This window comes from Phodopus roborovskii, unplaced genomic scaffold (genome assembly GCF_943737965.1).
Source record: "Phodopus roborovskii unplaced genomic scaffold, PHOROB, whole genome shotgun sequence".
Taxonomy (NCBI): Eukaryota; Metazoa; Chordata; class Mammalia; order Rodentia; family Cricetidae; genus Phodopus; species Phodopus roborovskii.
Window position 1 is genome coordinate 21,778,847 of NW_026126540.1, and position 18,510 is coordinate 21,797,356.

The 18,510-nt window shown below is 49.4% G+C and overlaps 1 protein-coding gene across 1 annotated transcript in view; it reads left to right on the forward strand.

Annotated features, from left to right (window-relative positions):
* The window catches only part of Iqgap3 (IQ motif containing GTPase activating protein 3), a 41,471-nt gene extending 32,210 nt beyond the window's left edge, over positions 1–9,261 (forward strand). The window contains exons 29-38 of the mRNA XM_051198960.1: positions 99–331; positions 628–760; positions 868–970; positions 1,485–1,611; positions 2,748–2,835; positions 3,525–3,737; positions 4,280–4,446; positions 4,670–4,771; positions 5,175–5,283; positions 8,191–9,261. Of these exons, the coding sequence (XP_051054917.1) occupies positions 99–331; positions 628–760; positions 868–970; positions 1,485–1,611; positions 2,748–2,835; positions 3,525–3,737; positions 4,280–4,446; positions 4,670–4,771; positions 5,175–5,283; positions 8,191–8,304 (1,389 nt within the window). The 3' untranslated portion in view covers positions 8,305–9,261. The remainder of the gene's footprint in view (positions 1–98; positions 332–627; positions 761–867; positions 971–1,484; positions 1,612–2,747; positions 2,836–3,524; positions 3,738–4,279; positions 4,447–4,669; positions 4,772–5,174; positions 5,284–8,190) is intronic.
* The last annotated feature ends 9,249 nt before the right edge of the window (positions 9,262–18,510 follow it).

An 18,510-nucleotide genomic window follows, 5' to 3' on the forward strand; every position in this document is an offset into this window, starting at 1 on the left:
ATTCTATATACAGAGCCTGGCCCACCATTGTGGAATATGGAGCTATGGCTGTCAGGGTAGCTTCTAGATCTTTCTAGAAGATTCTCCTCTGCACTCAGGTGGTTGGGAACCTCCTGTACTACCGCTTCCTGAACCCAGCTGTGGTAGCCCCTGATGCCTTCGACATTGTGGCCATGGCAGCAGGAAGCACAATTGCCGCCCCACAGCGCCATGCTCTAGGCGCTGTGGCTCAACTCCTACAACATGCCGCTGCTGGCAAGATCTTCTCCGGAGAGAGCCAGCACCTTCAAGTCCTGAATGGCTATCTGGAGGACATGCATCTCAAATTCAGGTCTTGAGTCCTGGCACCCTTTCTCCACTCCTTATGGTTCACATCCTCTCTAGAGTCTGAGGAAGAAAAATCCAGAGGCACGGGGGGATAGGGGAGCCCTAGGGGCAGTGATAGGCCTCCGGGGGACAGAGAAGACCATCGAAAGCTAGTTTGGATGGCACACTGAGAGGAAGGACCAGACAAGAGCAGGGCAGGGACTGAGACGTGCAGCAGACTTCACCTGACTTGGATGGTGGCCATCCAGGTGGTGAGGCCTCTGGCCTAGTCCACCCTGACATACCCTCTTTCTGGGATAGGAAGTTCATCCACAGAGCCTGCCAGGTACCAGAGCCAGAGGAACGCTTTGCCATAGATGAGTACTCAGACATGGTAGCTGTGGCCAAACCCGTGGTGTACATCACTGTAGGCGAGCTGATCAGCACGCACAGGGTAAGGGATCGGCACTGGTGGGCTAGGCTGAAAGTCCTCGAAGATCCCTGACCCCCAGAGCCAGGCTTGGCTCAATCCTGCACCCTCTTTCTTTCTACCATCCACAGCTCTTACTGCAACACCAAGACCAACTGGCCCCGGATCACCAAGACCCCCTGCACCAGCTCCTAGAGGACCTCGGGGAGCCACCCACCATCTCTGACCTCATCGGTGTGTGCCTTCTTGGCATCTGGAGCCAGCTAGACCTTCAAGGATGTCTGTCAGCAGGCAGCCCATCATAGGGAACTCCTCTGTTGTTCCCTAGGACTCTGATGGACACAGACTCACAGCCTTGTGTGGACAGGGCACAGATATTGATGCTAGAGGAGACCAAACTATGACAGTGGCCAATGCAATCATGCACAAGGGATGTGGCGGGAGAGGACCTCTTAGGTCTTACTGGTCTAGCTGTCTAGCTCTAGAGCTTTGAAATGAGAGGAGTCTGGCATGCAGTGGAAGGGCAGTGTTCCTGGGATGCAAGGCGCAGCTGGCACCCACGTTGAGCTCAGAGCTACAGAGGCCCAGCAGTAGTAACTCAAGTCCTTCCGTGGGTGTCAAGGTTGAGGGTGTGGTATGGTCCCTGGGGACAGTGTGGGAGGACTTCCTGAAAGATGTATGCCGAGGAGCACTTTTGCTGTGACCCCCATCTCTGTGTGCCTGTCACTCATCCCTCATCCCATCTCAGGTGAGAACATAGCCACAGATGGGCAAGTGGATCTGAGCAGACTTGAAGTATCCCTGACACTCACCAACAAGTTCGAAGGGCTGGAGACAGATGTTGACCACACCAGCAACCAAAGTCTGCTTCTGAGGTGGGTGTGGTGGCTCTCCCAGGTAGCCCTGCTGCCTATGTGGTGGTCCCGCTCAGAGACGGCCGTTACACCTTCTTACTGCCTTACATTCGCCTCACTCAGAAGTGTGTCAGCCGGTCTCTGATGACCTCACAGCCTTTCCCCTGGGGTCACAGCTGAAGGTGCGGAAGGAACAGCAGGGTGTGCTGCTGCCCAAATGCTTTGGTTAATTTACTTTACTCAGGCAATCCTCCTGTCTTAGCTGAGATTACAGACATGAGCCACCATGCCTGGCTTGACCAAAAGGGTGGGTTTTTTTTTTTTTTTTTTTTGTTTTTTTTGAGACAGGATTTCTCTGTAACAGTCTTGGCTGTATTAGAATTCACTTTGTAGACCAGGTTGGCCTCGAACTCACTGATATCCTCCTGCCTCTGCTTCCCAAGTGCTGGGATTAAAGGCATGTGCCTCCAACTGAGCAAATGCTTTTTAGTTTATTGTTTCACTTTGGGCACAGGCTACTTCAGGTAAGAAGGGAGTTTATGGAAGCCTACTCTAAAGTCCACAGCCCTCAGAAGGTGGGATCCAGTTGTCATGCCTACCCTAATGATGGTCAGAAGAAAAGCTGAAACATTTTTTTCCTCTGCTTATTATTGTTGTGTATGTATGTGCATGAACAGGGATAGCACGTGTCATGGCACATGTATGGACACCGGACAGCTTTGTGGAAATCAGTTCTTTTGAAAAATTTCCATCTTCACATGGGTTCCGGGGATGAAACTCAGATCCACAGACTTGCATAGCAAGGGCCTTTGCCAACAGCCATCTTACCAACCCGGGCTAGGAATTCACTCTTCACATTTGTATAAAAGCCAGTCAGGAAGGACCACACGGGGCTGGGCTGGCCACCTGGGTCTGTTAGCAGCACCATCTCCCTGAGGCAGCTCTCCACTCATTCACACACTGTCAACCAGACTGCCAGGCAGCGGCAGTGTTAGCAGAAAGCTACCCAGAGAGGAGGGAGGGGTCAGGTCATGGGGACTAGCGGGAGGGTAGGAGGACAGTTTAGGAGACGGTTCTCACGGGACAGCGCCTCTCCTGGATCTTCACACTCTTCCTTGTCCAGACCCTTCCTAACCCTCACCCTGCCCTCCTTGTAGCACCAAACTGATGCTGGCTGACCTCATCCAGTTCCATCCTGGGGATTCCCTGGAGGAGATCCTGTCCTTCTCAGCTCCCAGAGAGCAGGTGAGGAGCCAGGACAACCCTTAACAGTTTAGTCCTTAGCTCAGCCTGTCCCTTAGCACTGCCTATCCCTCCCAGTCTGCTACAGAGGTCTGGCATTCTTAGACCAAGCTCTGACCTTGATTCCAGAGGCTGCGTGCTGAGGGGTCGGTCAGCCCAGGCAGCCCACTCTCTCCCTGCTCCCTTCACAGTGTTGGGGTTAGGGTAGCGCTGAGGGGCAGTCTGTTCTGAGAATCACATAAAGGAAATGGTCTGAAATCAGGGAGTGTTGGAGCCAGGAAAGGGTGCCAGCTGGGCTCCCTGCGGGGCCAGATTAAGGGCAAAGCCAGGAGTTCTCTGAGTAAAGATGGTAATGGCAGGCAGAGGCATGTCCCAAAAAGCTAGGCAAGCTCCACATATACCTCATGCCCACAGGTACCACGATGAGTTGCAAGTCTATTAGCAGCCTTGTCTCCTTGGTCTGTATGTGTCCCTTGAGCCCACCTGTGATCCACAAGGCACTTCCTTGCATTGTGGTCTATGTGTTCTCCACCTCCCCCCCCCCCCACACACAGAAGCTAGGCTGGGAAGGTGGTACTTTTCCTGAACACACAGGAATGTGCACAGGACCCCCAAGCTCTGGACTTGGTCCTGGTTTGAAGTAGGATGGTAGGTGCCTGGGAGCTCCTCAGCATCTCTGCCCTTCCCCCCAGGAAGAGGCCCATCATCGGCTGATGTGTTGGCGCCAGGCCTGTGACACCCAGAAACCAGAGTCACTTCGAAGACACCACTCAATGATGGCACACTCCCTCCTGCCACTGGCGGAGAAGCAGCGACGTGTCCTGCGGAACCTGCGCCGGCTACAGGGCCTGGGACTGGTCAGGGCCAGCGACTGCTACCAGGGACTGGTGGATGAGCTGGCTAAGGTGATAACTCAGGCCAGGCTACACATGGCTGCATGCAAAGCCACTGCACTGGCATTTAAAGGCAGTTCTCCCCAGTGGGTGCCACCTCAAATTGCCAGCAACTTAAGGAAGGCCCAGGGTTCTTTTTGAAGGAAAGATCCTAAGGTTAAGTAGGCAGAATGATTTTTCTCTGAGCTCTCTTCTACTCTGTAGCCTTAGTCAGGTGCACACCTTTAATCCCAGCACTTGGGGTCCAAGACACCCAGGGCTACTACACAGAGAAACCCTGACTCAAAAACAAAAAGACATGGTAGTACAGACAGAAGCACCGAGCTTGTGCCCTGGGTGTGAGGTGCGGTATCCCTGGACTCTCTCTTGGGTAAATAGCTTTCAAGGCGGACTTCCTGGTGCTGGGAATGGAACACACATGCTAGGCAGACACTGCCCTGAGCCTCTCCTGCCCCAGGCCCTCATCCTATCTCCTTACTCTTCACAGTGTGTTAGTCAAGTGTTCTAGGCCTTAGGAAGGTTGCTGACCTGCTCCCCCCCACCCCCATCTGCAGGACATCTGCAACCAGCGCAGGCACCGGCAACGGCGGAAGGCAGAGATGCTGAGACTCCAGGCCACACTGCAGGGCCTAGATGCCAAAACCACCTTCTATGAGGAGCAGGGCGACTACTACAACCAGTACATCCAGGCCTGCCTTGACCACCTGGCCCCCAAAGCCAAGTAGGTGTTGTGAACCTATCCTAACCCTGGCCCCTTCACCGGCACTGTGCGCCTTTGTCCTGCCGTCTCCCAACCCCAGTACAGCACTGCTTGCCCCTAACTCTGACATGTATGGCTCCCTCCTCACCTTCCACAGCAGGCAGCCTCCTCCCCAGCAGCCAGGAGCTGTCAGCCAGTGTTGAAAGTTTATGGGACAAACTCTCTGGGGCCTTCTTTTAAGCAGGAGTTCTGGGAAGGGGAAGAAGCAGCCGTGTCTCCATTACACAGCCGCCCAGCTGCTGGAAAAGGGCGTGTTGGTGGAAATTGAAGACCTCCCTGTCTCTCAGTATGTGATTGGGGGCAGCATGTCAGACCCTTCCTGTCTCCTGGGAGGCACGAGGCTGGGATGGAACTCTGAGCAGGGGTTGGAAGGAAGGAGGAAGCTGCTTGCTGAAGGAAAGGTGGGGAGATGGGGTGTCTTCAAGCAGAGGGGAAGGCAGTAGACATGTTCCAGCACTGGTAAAGATGCTGCTAAGAAAGCTTCCTGGGGAGAGCAGCTTGGTAGTGCCAGGCAAGTAGAAAAGATTAAATGGGCAGAAAAAGTGGGAGAAGACGGAGCAGGGCCCCAGCAGTGGGGTATACAGAGAAGTCAGGGCTGTCAGTGGCACACACTGGATTGGGGAGGGGGGCAGGTGTCATCAGGCGGGCTCTGAAAAGAGGAGCCCTGTGTTGACCCCTATTCCTAACAGCTTCAGGAACGTCATCTTTGACATCACTCCTGGAGATGAGGCGGGAAGGTTTGCCGTAAATGCCAAGTTCCTGGGTGTAGACATGGAGCAGTTTCAGCTCCACTATCAGGTGAGACTTACTTAAGGCCCCTGCTAGAGCCAGGCCTGTGGGGGAGGGCTGTGATCCAAGTACCTAAGGCTGAGGCAGAAGGGTCAAAAGTTCGAGCTCCAGGGCTGTCGATGGCTCAGCTCACACCACTTACCTAAAAAGCCTATGACTTGTGTCTTGATCCCTAAGGCCCACACACATGGTGGAGGTAGAGAATTGACTCCTGCAGACTGACCTCTGACCTCTACACATGTACTGGGGTGTGCATGACTACATATATGCACACACACAAATAAAATTAAGAAAATAAATATAAAACAAAAACTTTTTTTTTTCATTTCAAGGTCAAACTTGAATTACAGAGTTCTAGGCCAGCCTAGGGAACTTAGTGAGACCTTGTTTCAAAACAAAGTAAAGCTGGGATGGTGGTGTGTGCCTTTAGTCCCAGTTCTAGGAAGCAGAGGCAGGTGAGTTCCAGGCCAGCCTGGACTACATCCTGAGACCCTGCCTTAAAACAAAGACACAAGTAAAGATTAAAATTAAAAAGAGGGGCTGGAGAGATGGCTCAGTGGTTGAGAGCACTGGCTGCTCTTCCGGAGGACCCAGGTTCAATTCCCAGCAACCACATGGCAGCTCACAACTGTCTCTAACTCCAGGATCTGACACCCTCACACAGACATACATGCAAGCTAAATACCAGTGCAAATTAAAAAAAAAAAAAACCCAAATTAAAAAAATAAAATTTAATTTAAAAGAGAGCTCAGTGGTAGAGTACTTCTTTAGCATGCCTGAAGCCCTAGGTCAAATCCCAACACTGCCAACACTGAGAAACAAAATATACGGTTCTTCCCCCCTCCCCCCCCCCCAGACTTTAGGTATCAGCTCCCTGCCTGGCCTTGCTTAATCCCTAGGTGCTCTGCAGCGTCTGCCATTTTATAGGCTAGGAGACTAAAAGGTTAAGAAGTTGACCTCAGTCCTAGCTAGTGTTCAGGGAGCAGTGATTTCATTTTACTTCATTATTATTTGAAACAAGGTCTTGTGTAGCCTAGAACGCCTTCACTAGCTGAATGGGACCTTGACTTTATGATTAGCTTCCCTCCTCCCGAGTGCACTACCTCACCTGACTTACCGGTGCCGAGGCTTCACACATCATAGGCAAGTGCTATTCCAACTGAACTGCACCCCCAAGATTGATTTTTTTACATGGGTTCGGGGAATCCAACTCCAGTCCTTGACAAGCACTTTGCCAACTGTACCATATCCGGCTCTATTTGCTGTCGATGTTGTTGGGGTGTGTTTTTTTGTTTTTTTGTTTTTTTTTAAGAGGCAGGGTCCTGAACCTGGAGCCTGCCAGCTCACCGTTTTGAGTAGGCTGGTTAGCTAATGGGCCTCTGGGGTCTACCTGTCTCAGCTTCCCTGGGCCAAGGTTATATAGCACACACCTCTACAGATATTGAGGCTCCAAACTCCGGTCCTCACTCAGCATGCACTTTCTCTGCTGAGCCACACTCTTAGTCCCCCTTTTAAATGTATATTTGATTTATTTGTGGGTGAATGGGTGCCTACATCTATGTGTGTGCAGAATCCAGAAGAGATCACTTGCAGCTGAAGTTATTTATAGGCATTTGTGGACATGGGTGATGGGATCTGAACTTTGCTCCTCTAGGCTGAACAGCAAGTACTCTTGATCCCTGAGCCATCTTTCCAGTCCATATTTTGTTGTTTGTTTGCATTTGTTTATCTTTTGGTTTTTCTAGACAGGATTTCTCTGTGTAGTCCCTGACTGTCTTAGAACTCACTCAGTAGACAAGGCTGACCTCAAATTCACAGAGATCTACCTGCCTCTGCCTTCCCAGTGCTGGGATTAAAGGTGTGTACCACCACCATCGCCAGGCTTTAGCTTTAGTTGTTTATTTATTAAATTTATTTATTTATTGTTTATACCGTGTTCTGCCTGCATGTATACCTGCATGCCAGAAGAGGGCGCCAGATCTCACAACTATAAAGAGTTGTGAACCACCATGTGGTTGCTGGGAATTGAACTCAGGACCTCTTAACCACTGACGCATCTCTCCATCCCTGGCTTTATTTTTTAAGACAGAGTTTCACTCTGTAGCTCAGGCTAGCCTCAAACACACAGAACTTTGCCTTCTCTGTCTCCCAAGTGGTAGAATGAAAGACACAAAATACCATACCCAGGTCCTATTTACCTATTTACCACTTAGCTTTTTGGTTTTTTGAGATGGGGGTCTGTAGACCAGGCTGATCTCGAACTCACAAAGATCTGCCTGCCTCTGCCTCCCGAGTTCTGGGATTAAAGGGGTGTGCCACCACTGCCTGGCTGCTTGGCTTTTTTTTTTTTTTTAAAGATTTATTTTATTTTTTATTTGTGTATTTGTATGTGCACACTCATTCAGATGCTCAGAGAGGCCAGAAGATGGTGGTGTTACAGGCAGTTGTAAGCCATATGGTTGCTGGGAATCAAACCCAGGTCTTCTGCAAGAGCAGCCAGTGCTCTTAACCACTGAGCCATCTGCCCAGACCTATTTATTCTCTTTTGTTTGTTTGAGAAGGGGTCCTGTTCTACAGCCCAGGCTGGCCTGGAACTTGTCACTGTCCTTGCGCCTCCTCCTCCCAGGTGCTGGAGTTACAGGTGTGTGTCACAACTGGTTCAGGGCATTGGTTTTCAGCACGAGTCTCTGTGGTTTGCCTTGTGAATAAGAAACCTAGTTTCAAGTCCTGGCTCTACTTGGCTTGACGTTTGGTCAAATCACTGGGCCTGTTTTCTCATTTGCAGAGTGGGCTTTCCAGGCCCCGCTTCAGTGGCCAGTGTCCCTGGCAGCTGTAAGGCTTGGTGACAAGTGTTTCAGAGGCTGCAGGACACTCCCAGAAGCTCATAAATACCCCTCCCTGTCCCTTCCCTCCTAGGACCTCTTGCAGCTGCAGTATGAGGGTGTGGCTGTCATGAAGCTCTTTAACAAAGCCAAAGTCAATGTCAATCTTCTCATCTTCCTCCTCAACAAGAAGTTCCTTCGGAAGTGATGGAGGCAGTGGTGCTGCCTGGCCTGCCCCTTAGCTGCCTGCTATGCTTTAACATAAACCTGTCATGCTCCCTGCAGACCAGGCTCAGGCCTGCCCGTGACTCACGATTCTCAACCCTTCCTGCCCAAGAGGGATTGTCCTACTTGGCTACAAACACTGTGTTTCTACCCAGCTGAAGTGGGCCTTGCTTCTAGTTCCAGCTGTGTGATTTTCCCACACATCTGGCCCCATCCCTATGAACCAGAAACCTGCACTGATTCCTAGAAAGGTTCACGGTTGGTCACCCCAGTATCTGCAAGCAGTTGCAGCACTGAGCAGCAGCCTGTCTCCCTTTCCACAGACTCCCAGAGCCAGAGCCAGGCTGTCTGCCCTGCCTCCCCTTAATAAGCAAGTCCTGGGCATTGCTGTCCCCTAGCCCAGGGCCCTCTAGGCCATGCCCTCAATAACCTCTAGCCTTTTATCACATCCCAGCAGTGACTTGGGTGCAGCATTTGCTGATGTCCTCCATGGCAGCTAGATGCACACCTCAACTCTCATTCCTTCATTTGTGGTCTGTTTCTTATGTGTGTCAGCGGGGTATTTATTCTAGCCTGATTGTTGTGTAGCCTTAATCATGGTTTTAATTCTCACGTTTGAACTCAGAGAGTTCTTGTGTTCCCCCCCCCCTTCAAATTAATGTACACTCCATTTCTCCTCTCCCTGATATTCAAGTCTCTTGTGGGTTGGAGCAGGGGGGTTCCTGGCTCCAGCTGAAGAACTCATTGCCTCAGCTTTCCACAAGACAAAAAGCATCTGGCCATCTTCCTTGTCACCTCAGAGCTGTCTTCCAGGTGGTTCTCATGGAACTGCAGGCCTGCCCTGGCCACTCTCTGTCCACCCCACACCTTCCAGCTTCTGGCCCTTTCTGCCCTCTAGATTTCCTCTCAATAAAGCCAGCTGAAAAGCCACATCTGTTAAGCCCGGTGTTATCTCCTGTAGCGCAGCCCTCAGGTCCTGGGGAGCAGCTTGCTACCTGCCCTGGGCACATGCCAATCATGCCTGCCTTCCCAGGCTTGATGGAGGATGTGGCATCTCTTCCTCTTGTCCAGGGGACAGAGAGGAGGAAGAAATGTTCAGGCTGAAGAGAGTCCAGCCCAGACTCAAATCCACCCATTCAACACAGTTCGTGCGTGCCGTCTGAACCACAGCTCCTTACAGCTAAGCCCTCGTCCCAGGGAGAAAGCTTCCCTGCTTTCAGGAGCTGCCAGGGCTGTGGGGGAGGGGGCAACACAGCCCTGCCTGACACTTGAACTCAGCAGCATCTACTGGGCACCCACATTTTCCTGGCACAGCCTGCCTGCCTCTACCCCATTCCGTTCTGTCACTCAGTTATCTGTCTTGCTGTCACATTCAATCTCCCTCAAAGCCTCTTCCCCCTTAACATGTCACAGTAAAAACTCCAAGTGCTGCCTTGCTCTGGGTGACAGTGACATATACCAGGATCCTAGTTTCTACGCACACACAGTCATTAAAAATCTCACACTCACCAAGTAGCTCTGACATTGTCCTGCTGCAGAAGCAGCATGCATGAATGTGTGCATGCGCGCACGCACACACACACACACACACACCCGGTCACAAGCTCAGCTACACATACCAAATGAAGAAACGACACAGTCTAAGCTGTGAAGGTCATCACGGGACTCCATCGGTGCCGTCCCTTGCATCCATCCCTGAGACATGTCACTCTCACCCCACACTCCTTCACCTGGTAACAATTCCTAATAAACTCAAGGTAGTCAGTGTCCTTGCCAACTTCCAAGCCCAGTTTGAAATACAGGGGCTGAGCCTCTGTGGATGGGAGTATCAGAAACTTAAATACAAAGTGCTAGCAAGCAGAAAAAGTACTCTAATCCCGGCAACTCAGCATATGATAGTAGAGGCAGTATATTCAAGACCAGCCTTGGGGCCAGGCAGTGGTGGCTCACACCTTTAGTCCCAGCACTCAGGAGAAAGAGGTAGCAGATCTCTGTGAGTTCGAGGCCAGCCTGGTCTACAGAGAGAGTTTCAGGACAGCCTCCAAAGCTACAAAGAAATCCTGTCTTCCTCCACAACCCCAAAAAGACCAGCTTTGGCTACACTCCACATTCAAGCCCCAGGTGCTAAGGATGTAACTCAGTGGCTCTGTGGTATGGTGGTTGTCTACCATACCCAAGGTCTTGGGTGACTTAAGTAGATGGTCCTAAGAAAAACTGGAAATCCACGCTTTTAGAAAGGAATGGCATTAAACCTTAAACCCCTGTCTTGCACAATATGCAGATACTCTTTTTTTGAGAGTCTCACTACATAGCACAAGCTGGCCCTGAACTTGCAAACTTCCTGCCTTAAACTCCCAAGTGTTGGGGGAAATTCACTCAAGGTGGTTCGTGGAATTTAAGTGGAGAAAAACAACAACTATAGAACTCTTAGAAGAAAACAGACTGGGCTAGGGCTCAGTAAGTAGGGAGCCTGCCTAGAGAGCACAAAGCTATGGGTTTGATTTCCTGCACTGCATAAAACCAGGTATGGTGGTGTGCACCTGAAATCTCAGCACTCAGACAGGAGAATCAAAAGTTTGTGTTGACTACATACCAAGTGCAAAGCCACCCTGGTATACATAAGACCCTGACATGAATGGGCACCTACACACACACACACACACACACACACACACACCCCTAAATTTTCCTTACTCCAGCTTGACAGTTTTAGGAAATAAAAAGCAGAGAAGAGAAGATAAGCTGGCTTTACCAGCCTGAAAGGTGATGCTTTGAAGGGCATGTTCAAGATAATGAAAAGACATGCAGTGACACACACTTTAACCCAGCATGTGAGAAGCAGGGGGATTGCCAGCAGTGGGAGCTCAGCCAAGGCTGCATAGTGAATCCCAGACCAGAGTGAGAGCAACAAACAAAAGGAAAACACTCCCAAAGAGCATCAGGCAGGGGAGGAGGTGCCTTCTAAGATGTTCATCAGCAGTCGCAAAGCACACACAGCTCAAAACCACCATGAAGGGACAGAATGGACACAGAGTTTGTCTCTGATTCCAGTCTGCAGATGCCATGTGACCAGCACCTGAGACTCTGGTTTCTGTGCTGTCCCTGCCACATATACTATAACCTCAGACTTAAGAAGCACACCTTTCCCTACTAGGACAGCTAACACAGGGTAGTGAGGTTGTGGATAAACTACAATGTGTGCTACTGGGAAAGTCATGTTAGCAACTCCTCAAAACGTTAAGTAGAGTTATCAGGCAACCCAACAATTCCACTCAAGAAAACTGAAGCTGGATATAGTACTACATGTTTTTAATGCCAGTACTTGGGAGACAGAGACGGGCAGATCTCTCAGTTTGGGGTCAGTCTGGTGTAAAAAGTGAGTTCCAGAACAGCTAGGGCTACTCAGAGAAATCCTGTCTCCAAAAACTAAAACAAACAAATGAAAAACTGTATGTTGAGCCGGGCGGTGGTGGCACACACCTTTGATCCCAGCACTTGGGAGGCAGAGGCAGGTGGATCTCTGTGAGTTCGAGACCAGCCTGGTCTATAAGAGCTAGTTCCAGGACAACCTCTAAAACCACAGAGAAACCCTGTCTCGAACCCCCCCCCCAAAAAAAGAAAAACTGTATGTTGAAAAGCTGGAGAGATAGTTTAGAGGTTAAATGCACTGGCTGCTCTTCTACAGACCCAGGTTCAGTTCCCAGCACCCACATGGTGGCTCACAACCATCTGTAGCTTGCTTTAGATCTGGTGCCTTCTTCTGCCTGCACAGATACCAGGCACATAAATACACACAGGCAAACTCAAACACATAAAAACATATAAACCTTAAAAAAGAAAAAGACCATCCCTGTACTTGGGAGGCAGAGGCAGGTGGATCCCTGTGAGTATGAGGCCAGCCTGGTCTATACAAAGCAACTTCCAGGACAGGCTCCAAAGATACAGAGAAACTCTGTATCAAAAAAGGAAAAAATATTGACAACACATTTCATACAAAAGTCTTCCATAAGTACTTATGTCAGCATTATTTGTAATAGCCACCAATTGATAAATGGATAAACTCAGGTGGGCTGTCCACACAGTGGTATATTAGCCATTAAAAGCAACTGGGCTCTGAAATACAGACAAAGCTTGACAACAGACTGGCACACATGCCTTTAATCCCAGCATCCCAGCACTCGGGAGACAGAGGCAAGCAGATCTTGTGAATTTCAGGCCAGCCTGGTCTACTGAGAAAGTTCCAAGACATGTGTCTCTATGTAGCTAAGACTACATAAAAAAACCTGTCTCAATTTTTTTTTTTTTTTTTTTTTTTTTTTTTTGAGACAGGGTTTCTCTGTAGCTTTGGAGCCTGTCCTGGAACTCACTCTGTAGACCAGGCTGGCCTCAAACTCACAGAGATCCGCCTGCCTCTGCTTCCTGAGTGCTGGGATTTATTCTTGTATTTTGGTGTCCCTGGGCTTACATACATCTTCCCGTTTGCTAAGCATGCAGTCTCCAATTGAGCTGCCAATCTTCTCAAAACTTCTCTTGTAAAAGCTTACCATATACTTTGCCTTTTCTTTTTTGTTTCACTTCAAACAAATGTCTAGTACATATGCCATCTCAGCATAGAAAACGCCAGTAATTCATACAAAAGTAAAGTAAAAGCTACCCGCCCCCACCTTCCTCACAGGTGGTAGTGTTGGCAGCCTGGGACAAACCTTCACAGCTAACTGTATTTTCAAAGACTGTATTTGCTCTTTTACCTGCCTATACCTTCTGCATGAGGTGGTGGTTCTGGTCTCCACACTAGAAGCTAGACAGCCTGGTACTCCCTGTGACTGCCTTAGCTACCGTATGGCCTGGTAATGCTGTATCCCCTAAGGCCAGGTCACTGCTATGGTTTAGACCTGATCTGCATCCTACTAGAGTTTCTGTGTCCCAACCTAATCCCCATTGTGTGGTATTAAGAGGGTAGGAACCTGGCTGGGGCCATAGCTCAGTGATAGAAAGAATATGAGGCTCTGGGTTCAATCCAGGGCCCCCCAAAGAAAGGAGAAAAGAGGACAGACTTTCAAATGACGGTGGTGTGAGGAAGGGATTAGGGCCAGATAGGGACACTTGAGTGGAGCCTCATGAGTGACTTTACAAGAGACACAAATGCAAAGTCCTGTTATTGCCATTTGATGCCCTGTACCACCTTGGGACTTCCCTGGAAAGAAGACCGTCATGAAACATGGACAAGATGGGTTCCCTCATTGCATGTGGTGAAATGCATGGGGTGGGGGTGTGTAGTGAGATAGTCCTTCTGTGGCACTGACCACGCCCATTGGGGGGTGGAGCCATGGGCGGAAGTGACCTGTGGAAGGAGGTCAGAGAGAGAGCCGGACAAAGCTCTCTTGCAGGCGTGACTCGGACAGGAGAGGATCGGGTTGAATTTCCTGGTGTTCATCTGTCTAGGTTGTAAGTTATTTCTCCCTGAATAAACATCTATTCGGCCTATTTGTTTATCCTGATCCTTATTTAACCACGATATCTGGTGTCAGAAGTGGGATACGAACCCACGCCTCCATACGGAGATATGAATACTTTGTTTTGGAATGGATTTTCATTTATTGATACAATTAAGGTCAATTTTGTGATGTGTATATTCTCCTTTTGTTTAGGTATTGTGTTTTTATAGCTCATTTAGAAATGTAATGTATAATTTAATGCAGATTATAGATAGTTACCTATAATAGTAAAAACTTATAGTTAAGTTAGTTAGGATTTCTAGATATAGAGACATGTATTTAAGGTGAATAGGTATTCTTCAAACCTTTCAAAGACCTACAGAATATGGCATTTAAAATGGTTTAGGGTTTTTCTTGACAATGAGACATAATTGTTCCTGGCAGGAGTGGGGGGCAAGAAGTCATGGTGCTAATGGGGCAGTAGATTCCATTCCCATCCTTCTAGAACTTGTGGTTTCTCTGAGTTTTCTCAATATCTGCATTAGAGGAGCAGGAAAAGAGGAGCTAGGAGTTTTATTCTCATCCTCTGTCACCAGGGTCCATTTGCTCCAGCAGGATTACGTTAGCTTCCAGCCATCCTGGGTACGTTGGCGCCAAACATGACTCCATACTCTGTCCCTTGCCTACCACTAAGGAGGGTATTTTGCTATAGTCCCAGCACTCCACCAACAGATTTCCCCCCCACCCCTCACTCCGCCTCTTGAATTTGACTCTAGCAATATGTCCTCTGCAGGGGGTATAGCAGAAGCACCATCCATTGTTTCCAGGCAACAATGGACATTCTCTTTTGTTTACATATTTGTTGTCATTTTTGCAGCCCTTTATGAGTAAGCCTCACATTATTATAGCACTAAAGAAGCCATGGCTCAGAGAGGGTCAATGATTGACCCATAGTCACACAGCTAGAAAAAAATGGAGCAGGGATTGGATCGCAGAGGAGTCTGATCCAGCCTTCTTACCTAGCCATTTCTTTCTTTTTTTCTTTGTTTTGTTTTGGTTTTGTTTGTTTTCAAGACAGGGTTTCTCTGTATTGTTTTGGAGCCTGTCCTGGAACCTAGTCATTTCTAAATACGAGTAATTCTGAGATCCCCATGTCCAGCCCCAATGTCTTACCTTTCTATTGTTGTGAAGACACCGTGACCAAGGAAACTTATAGAAGAAAGAGTTTATTGGGCTTACAGTTTCAGAGGGTGAGTCCATGACCATTGTGGGGAGCAGCATTGCAGCAGGCAGGCAGGCATGGTGCTGGAGGAGTAATTGAGAGCTTATATATTGATCCACAAGTTCAGGCAGAAAGAGAGAGTGCTAACTGGGAATGCTGTGGGCTTTTGAAACCTCAAAGCCCACCCCCAGTGGCACACCTCCAACAAAGCCACACCTCCTAATCCTTCCCAAACAGTTCCACCAACCGGGGACCAAGCATTGAAACATATGAACCTACGGGGGGACCATTCTCATTCAGACCTCCACATATGACCTGGCTACTGGGAACTGAACGACTCCAGTCCTCTAGAAGAGCAGCAAGCATTCTGCCTCTCTCCACCCCCCCCCCCACCCTTGGTGACACCTTCACCACGGTACTTGTAAAGTCTTGTTCTAAGTTTGCTTCAGTGTTGTGGGATATTTGTACACTGTATAAAGAAGTATTGCGTAATAAAAAGCCAAATGGTCAATACCTAGACAGGAGGTATAGGTGGGACTTTTGGGAACAGGGAGGACTCTGGGAAGAGAAAGAGAGAGACACAGAGCAAGCAGGATGTGCAGGAGGACAGGTAACAACCACGAGTCATGTGACAGAATGTACAATTAATATAAATGGGTTAATGTAATTTAAGTTATAAGAACTAGTTAGAAACAAGCCTAAGCTATAGGTCAAGCTTTCATAATTAACAAGAAGTCTCCATGTCGTTATTTGGGAGCTGGCGGGACAGAGACAGACTTGTTACTCCTCAGTACTTTTCCTCACCATCTCTGGACGTGCCACTGTGATCATGGAGTGCTGGCTCTCTTCCTCAGCAGTGGTAAGGTCCAAGCTGATTTTTCCCTGTACCTTTCACTCCTGTCTGCTCACATGCAGTACCTAACCCACAGTTACTTTCTGGAGTTTGTTTTGTTTTCTGAGATAGAGTCTCACTGGCTTTGGCTTCTAGCAGTCCTCCTGCCTCAGCCTTGGGAAAGTTGGGATCCTAGGCATGAAGGGCCACTCATTGCGGGGTGGGCGTGGATATACTCATTGGCCTCTATGATCTTCAAGTTTCCTTGTCCAAAAGCCTCCAAGCCCTAGTGAGCAGTGTGGTGGCATAAAGCAGGGATGAAGAGAAAAAACACTTAGACCCTTTTTGTCCCTGACTCTTTCTCTAAATAAGAGGCTTTATGTCCCCTCAGCAGTCAGCCCTGGCCTAGGCCTGGAGCATATGAGGCCAGGATTTCAGCTTCCACTTCTTCTGAGAGGAGGGGGCTGCAGGAGGTGGGGCCATACCAGGATGAATGGCAGAAGACTGGTAGCTAGCAGGTGCCGCATATGGGAGCTCACAACAAACCTGCTGAGGCTCCAGCCTGCGGGGTACGAGCACCCGGTACCCTCGAGGTTCCCCCATACCTCGACCAGTGGAATCTAGCTGCTTGGTAAAGGCCTGTTGAATAAAGGCACACTTGTCAGGAGAGAAACTGAGCCAGTAAAGGACAGCAAGAGGATGGTATTGGCCCTGTTTCAACATGGAGAGACTTGGTGGCATGAATCCTACCAAAGACACAGTCACTTGACTGAAGACCAGGAGAGGAAGAACAATCAGTCTTCTGCTGATTCCACGGGCCTCCAGCTGATGGGTCCTGCCCATCTGTGGCCCAGTGCAGCCAACCTGAAAATAGAGAGGAGCTGGCACAGTAGTACGACCTTTGATCACAGACCTCAAAGGCTGAGGTAGGAGGATCACAAATGCCAGGCTAGCCTGGGTTACAGGGTAAGACTCTGTCCCCTAGAACAGCAACCAGGCTGGCCATAAGGACATGTACCTGTAATCCCAGTATTCAAAAGCCTGAGGCAGAAGGATGACTAGGAGTTTTTAAGCTACAGAGTGAGACCCTATCTCAAAATACCCTTAACCCTCTACAGAGACTCAAAACTGAGGAGGGTTGGGCATAGTGCTGTAACCCCAGCACTCTTGGGAAATAGGAGAAACTGAAGTTCAAGGTTATCCTCAGATACATGTTGAGTTGAGTCCCAGCCTAGACTATAAGAAAACCTAAGTAAGTAAGTTAGTAAATAAAATAATAAATAAACCAGGAAGGTAATTGTATGGTAGGGAAACTGGGCTTGAAAGGTACCTGAGGCCCGGTGTATGCTGCCCTACTAAGGGGACATGTGCAGCTGCTCCCAGCTCCCACAGGCAAGAGCTGCATCCTGAGATACACTGAAACCCAGAACTGTGCTTAACCTAGTTCCTGTCCTAGCTTTGCACAGCCCAGGTTCTCAGGCCTGTGAGTGTCTAAGGTCAGCACCTACCATCACCAAGTTAGAGAAGGCTCACACACTTCTTCCTCGATGCTTGCTGAGCCGTGGTCATCCTTGTCCTGTAGCGATGGGGAGGCAGGAGAGAGCTATACACTTGGCCCACCCAGCTCTTTCTAGTCTCCCTTGCTCACCATCAGTGCCAGGATCCCTCCTATATGCCTTCTGTTGCTTGGTAACCATGCATCCTCCCATTCTGCAGCAGCACCCTGGAAACTCTAGTGGTGATACTGTAGGAAAAGCCTTGGTGGACCCTGCAGGACCTGACAAGCCATTAGTAGTCAGTATGTGGGAACAAGGTCCAGAAAGGACTAGGTGTGAGCTGGCTGCATCACCTTCAGGCCCCATACCAACTCTGACTGCTTAGCCTACGCTGGCATGTCCACCGCTGGTACTCTCACAGCTGCTCCTCTTGCCCTGCATTTCTGGGTCTGTGCCTGGGGATTCATCTCCACTAGCTCAAGCAGCACTTCCATCATTTTGGCTGACTCCTGTCAACACACACACTTCCAAGGCCTCACCCATCAAGCATGTAGTAGCCAGTCCTCACACCACTTACCGCCGAGGACCAGTCATTGTAGCCATCCCACGATGTCTCGAAATGAGGACTACAACTCCTGTGGCACCTTCTCACAATGTCCATGGTGGGAGAGTCACAGGAGTCTCAGGAGCACTGTTTCTCTGTCACCAGTGGGCTCCCAGAGAAACCACACTGGTCTTAGTGGGCCAAGCAAACAAGGGCTGGGCCCTGAAGAGAAAGACTCCACCCTCACCTCCCTTCCTTTATGTGGGCAGTCCTGGGAGACCCTGTCTGCTCCAGCCAAAAATCTCTCCACCCAGACCGCTACTCCCCCACCAACTAACAGCAAGTACCCTCCAAGGGCATGGTGCTTGCCTGATCCACTCAGCTGTCCTCTGCCATCTAGCCTTCCTGAGTCACCGATGCTGGGTTTGACAATATTATTTTTTGTGGGTTCAGAAGCTGGACAGAAGCTGGGCAGTGGGGGCACATGCCCTTAGTCCCAGCACTCGGGAGGCAGAGTCAGGAGGATGTCTGACTTCAAGGCCACTCTGGTCTACAGAGCAAGTTCCAGGACAGCCAGGGCTATACAGGGAAACTTTGTCTTGAAACAAACAAAACCAAAACCAAAACCAAAACAAACCAAAACAAAAACAAAAACACCAC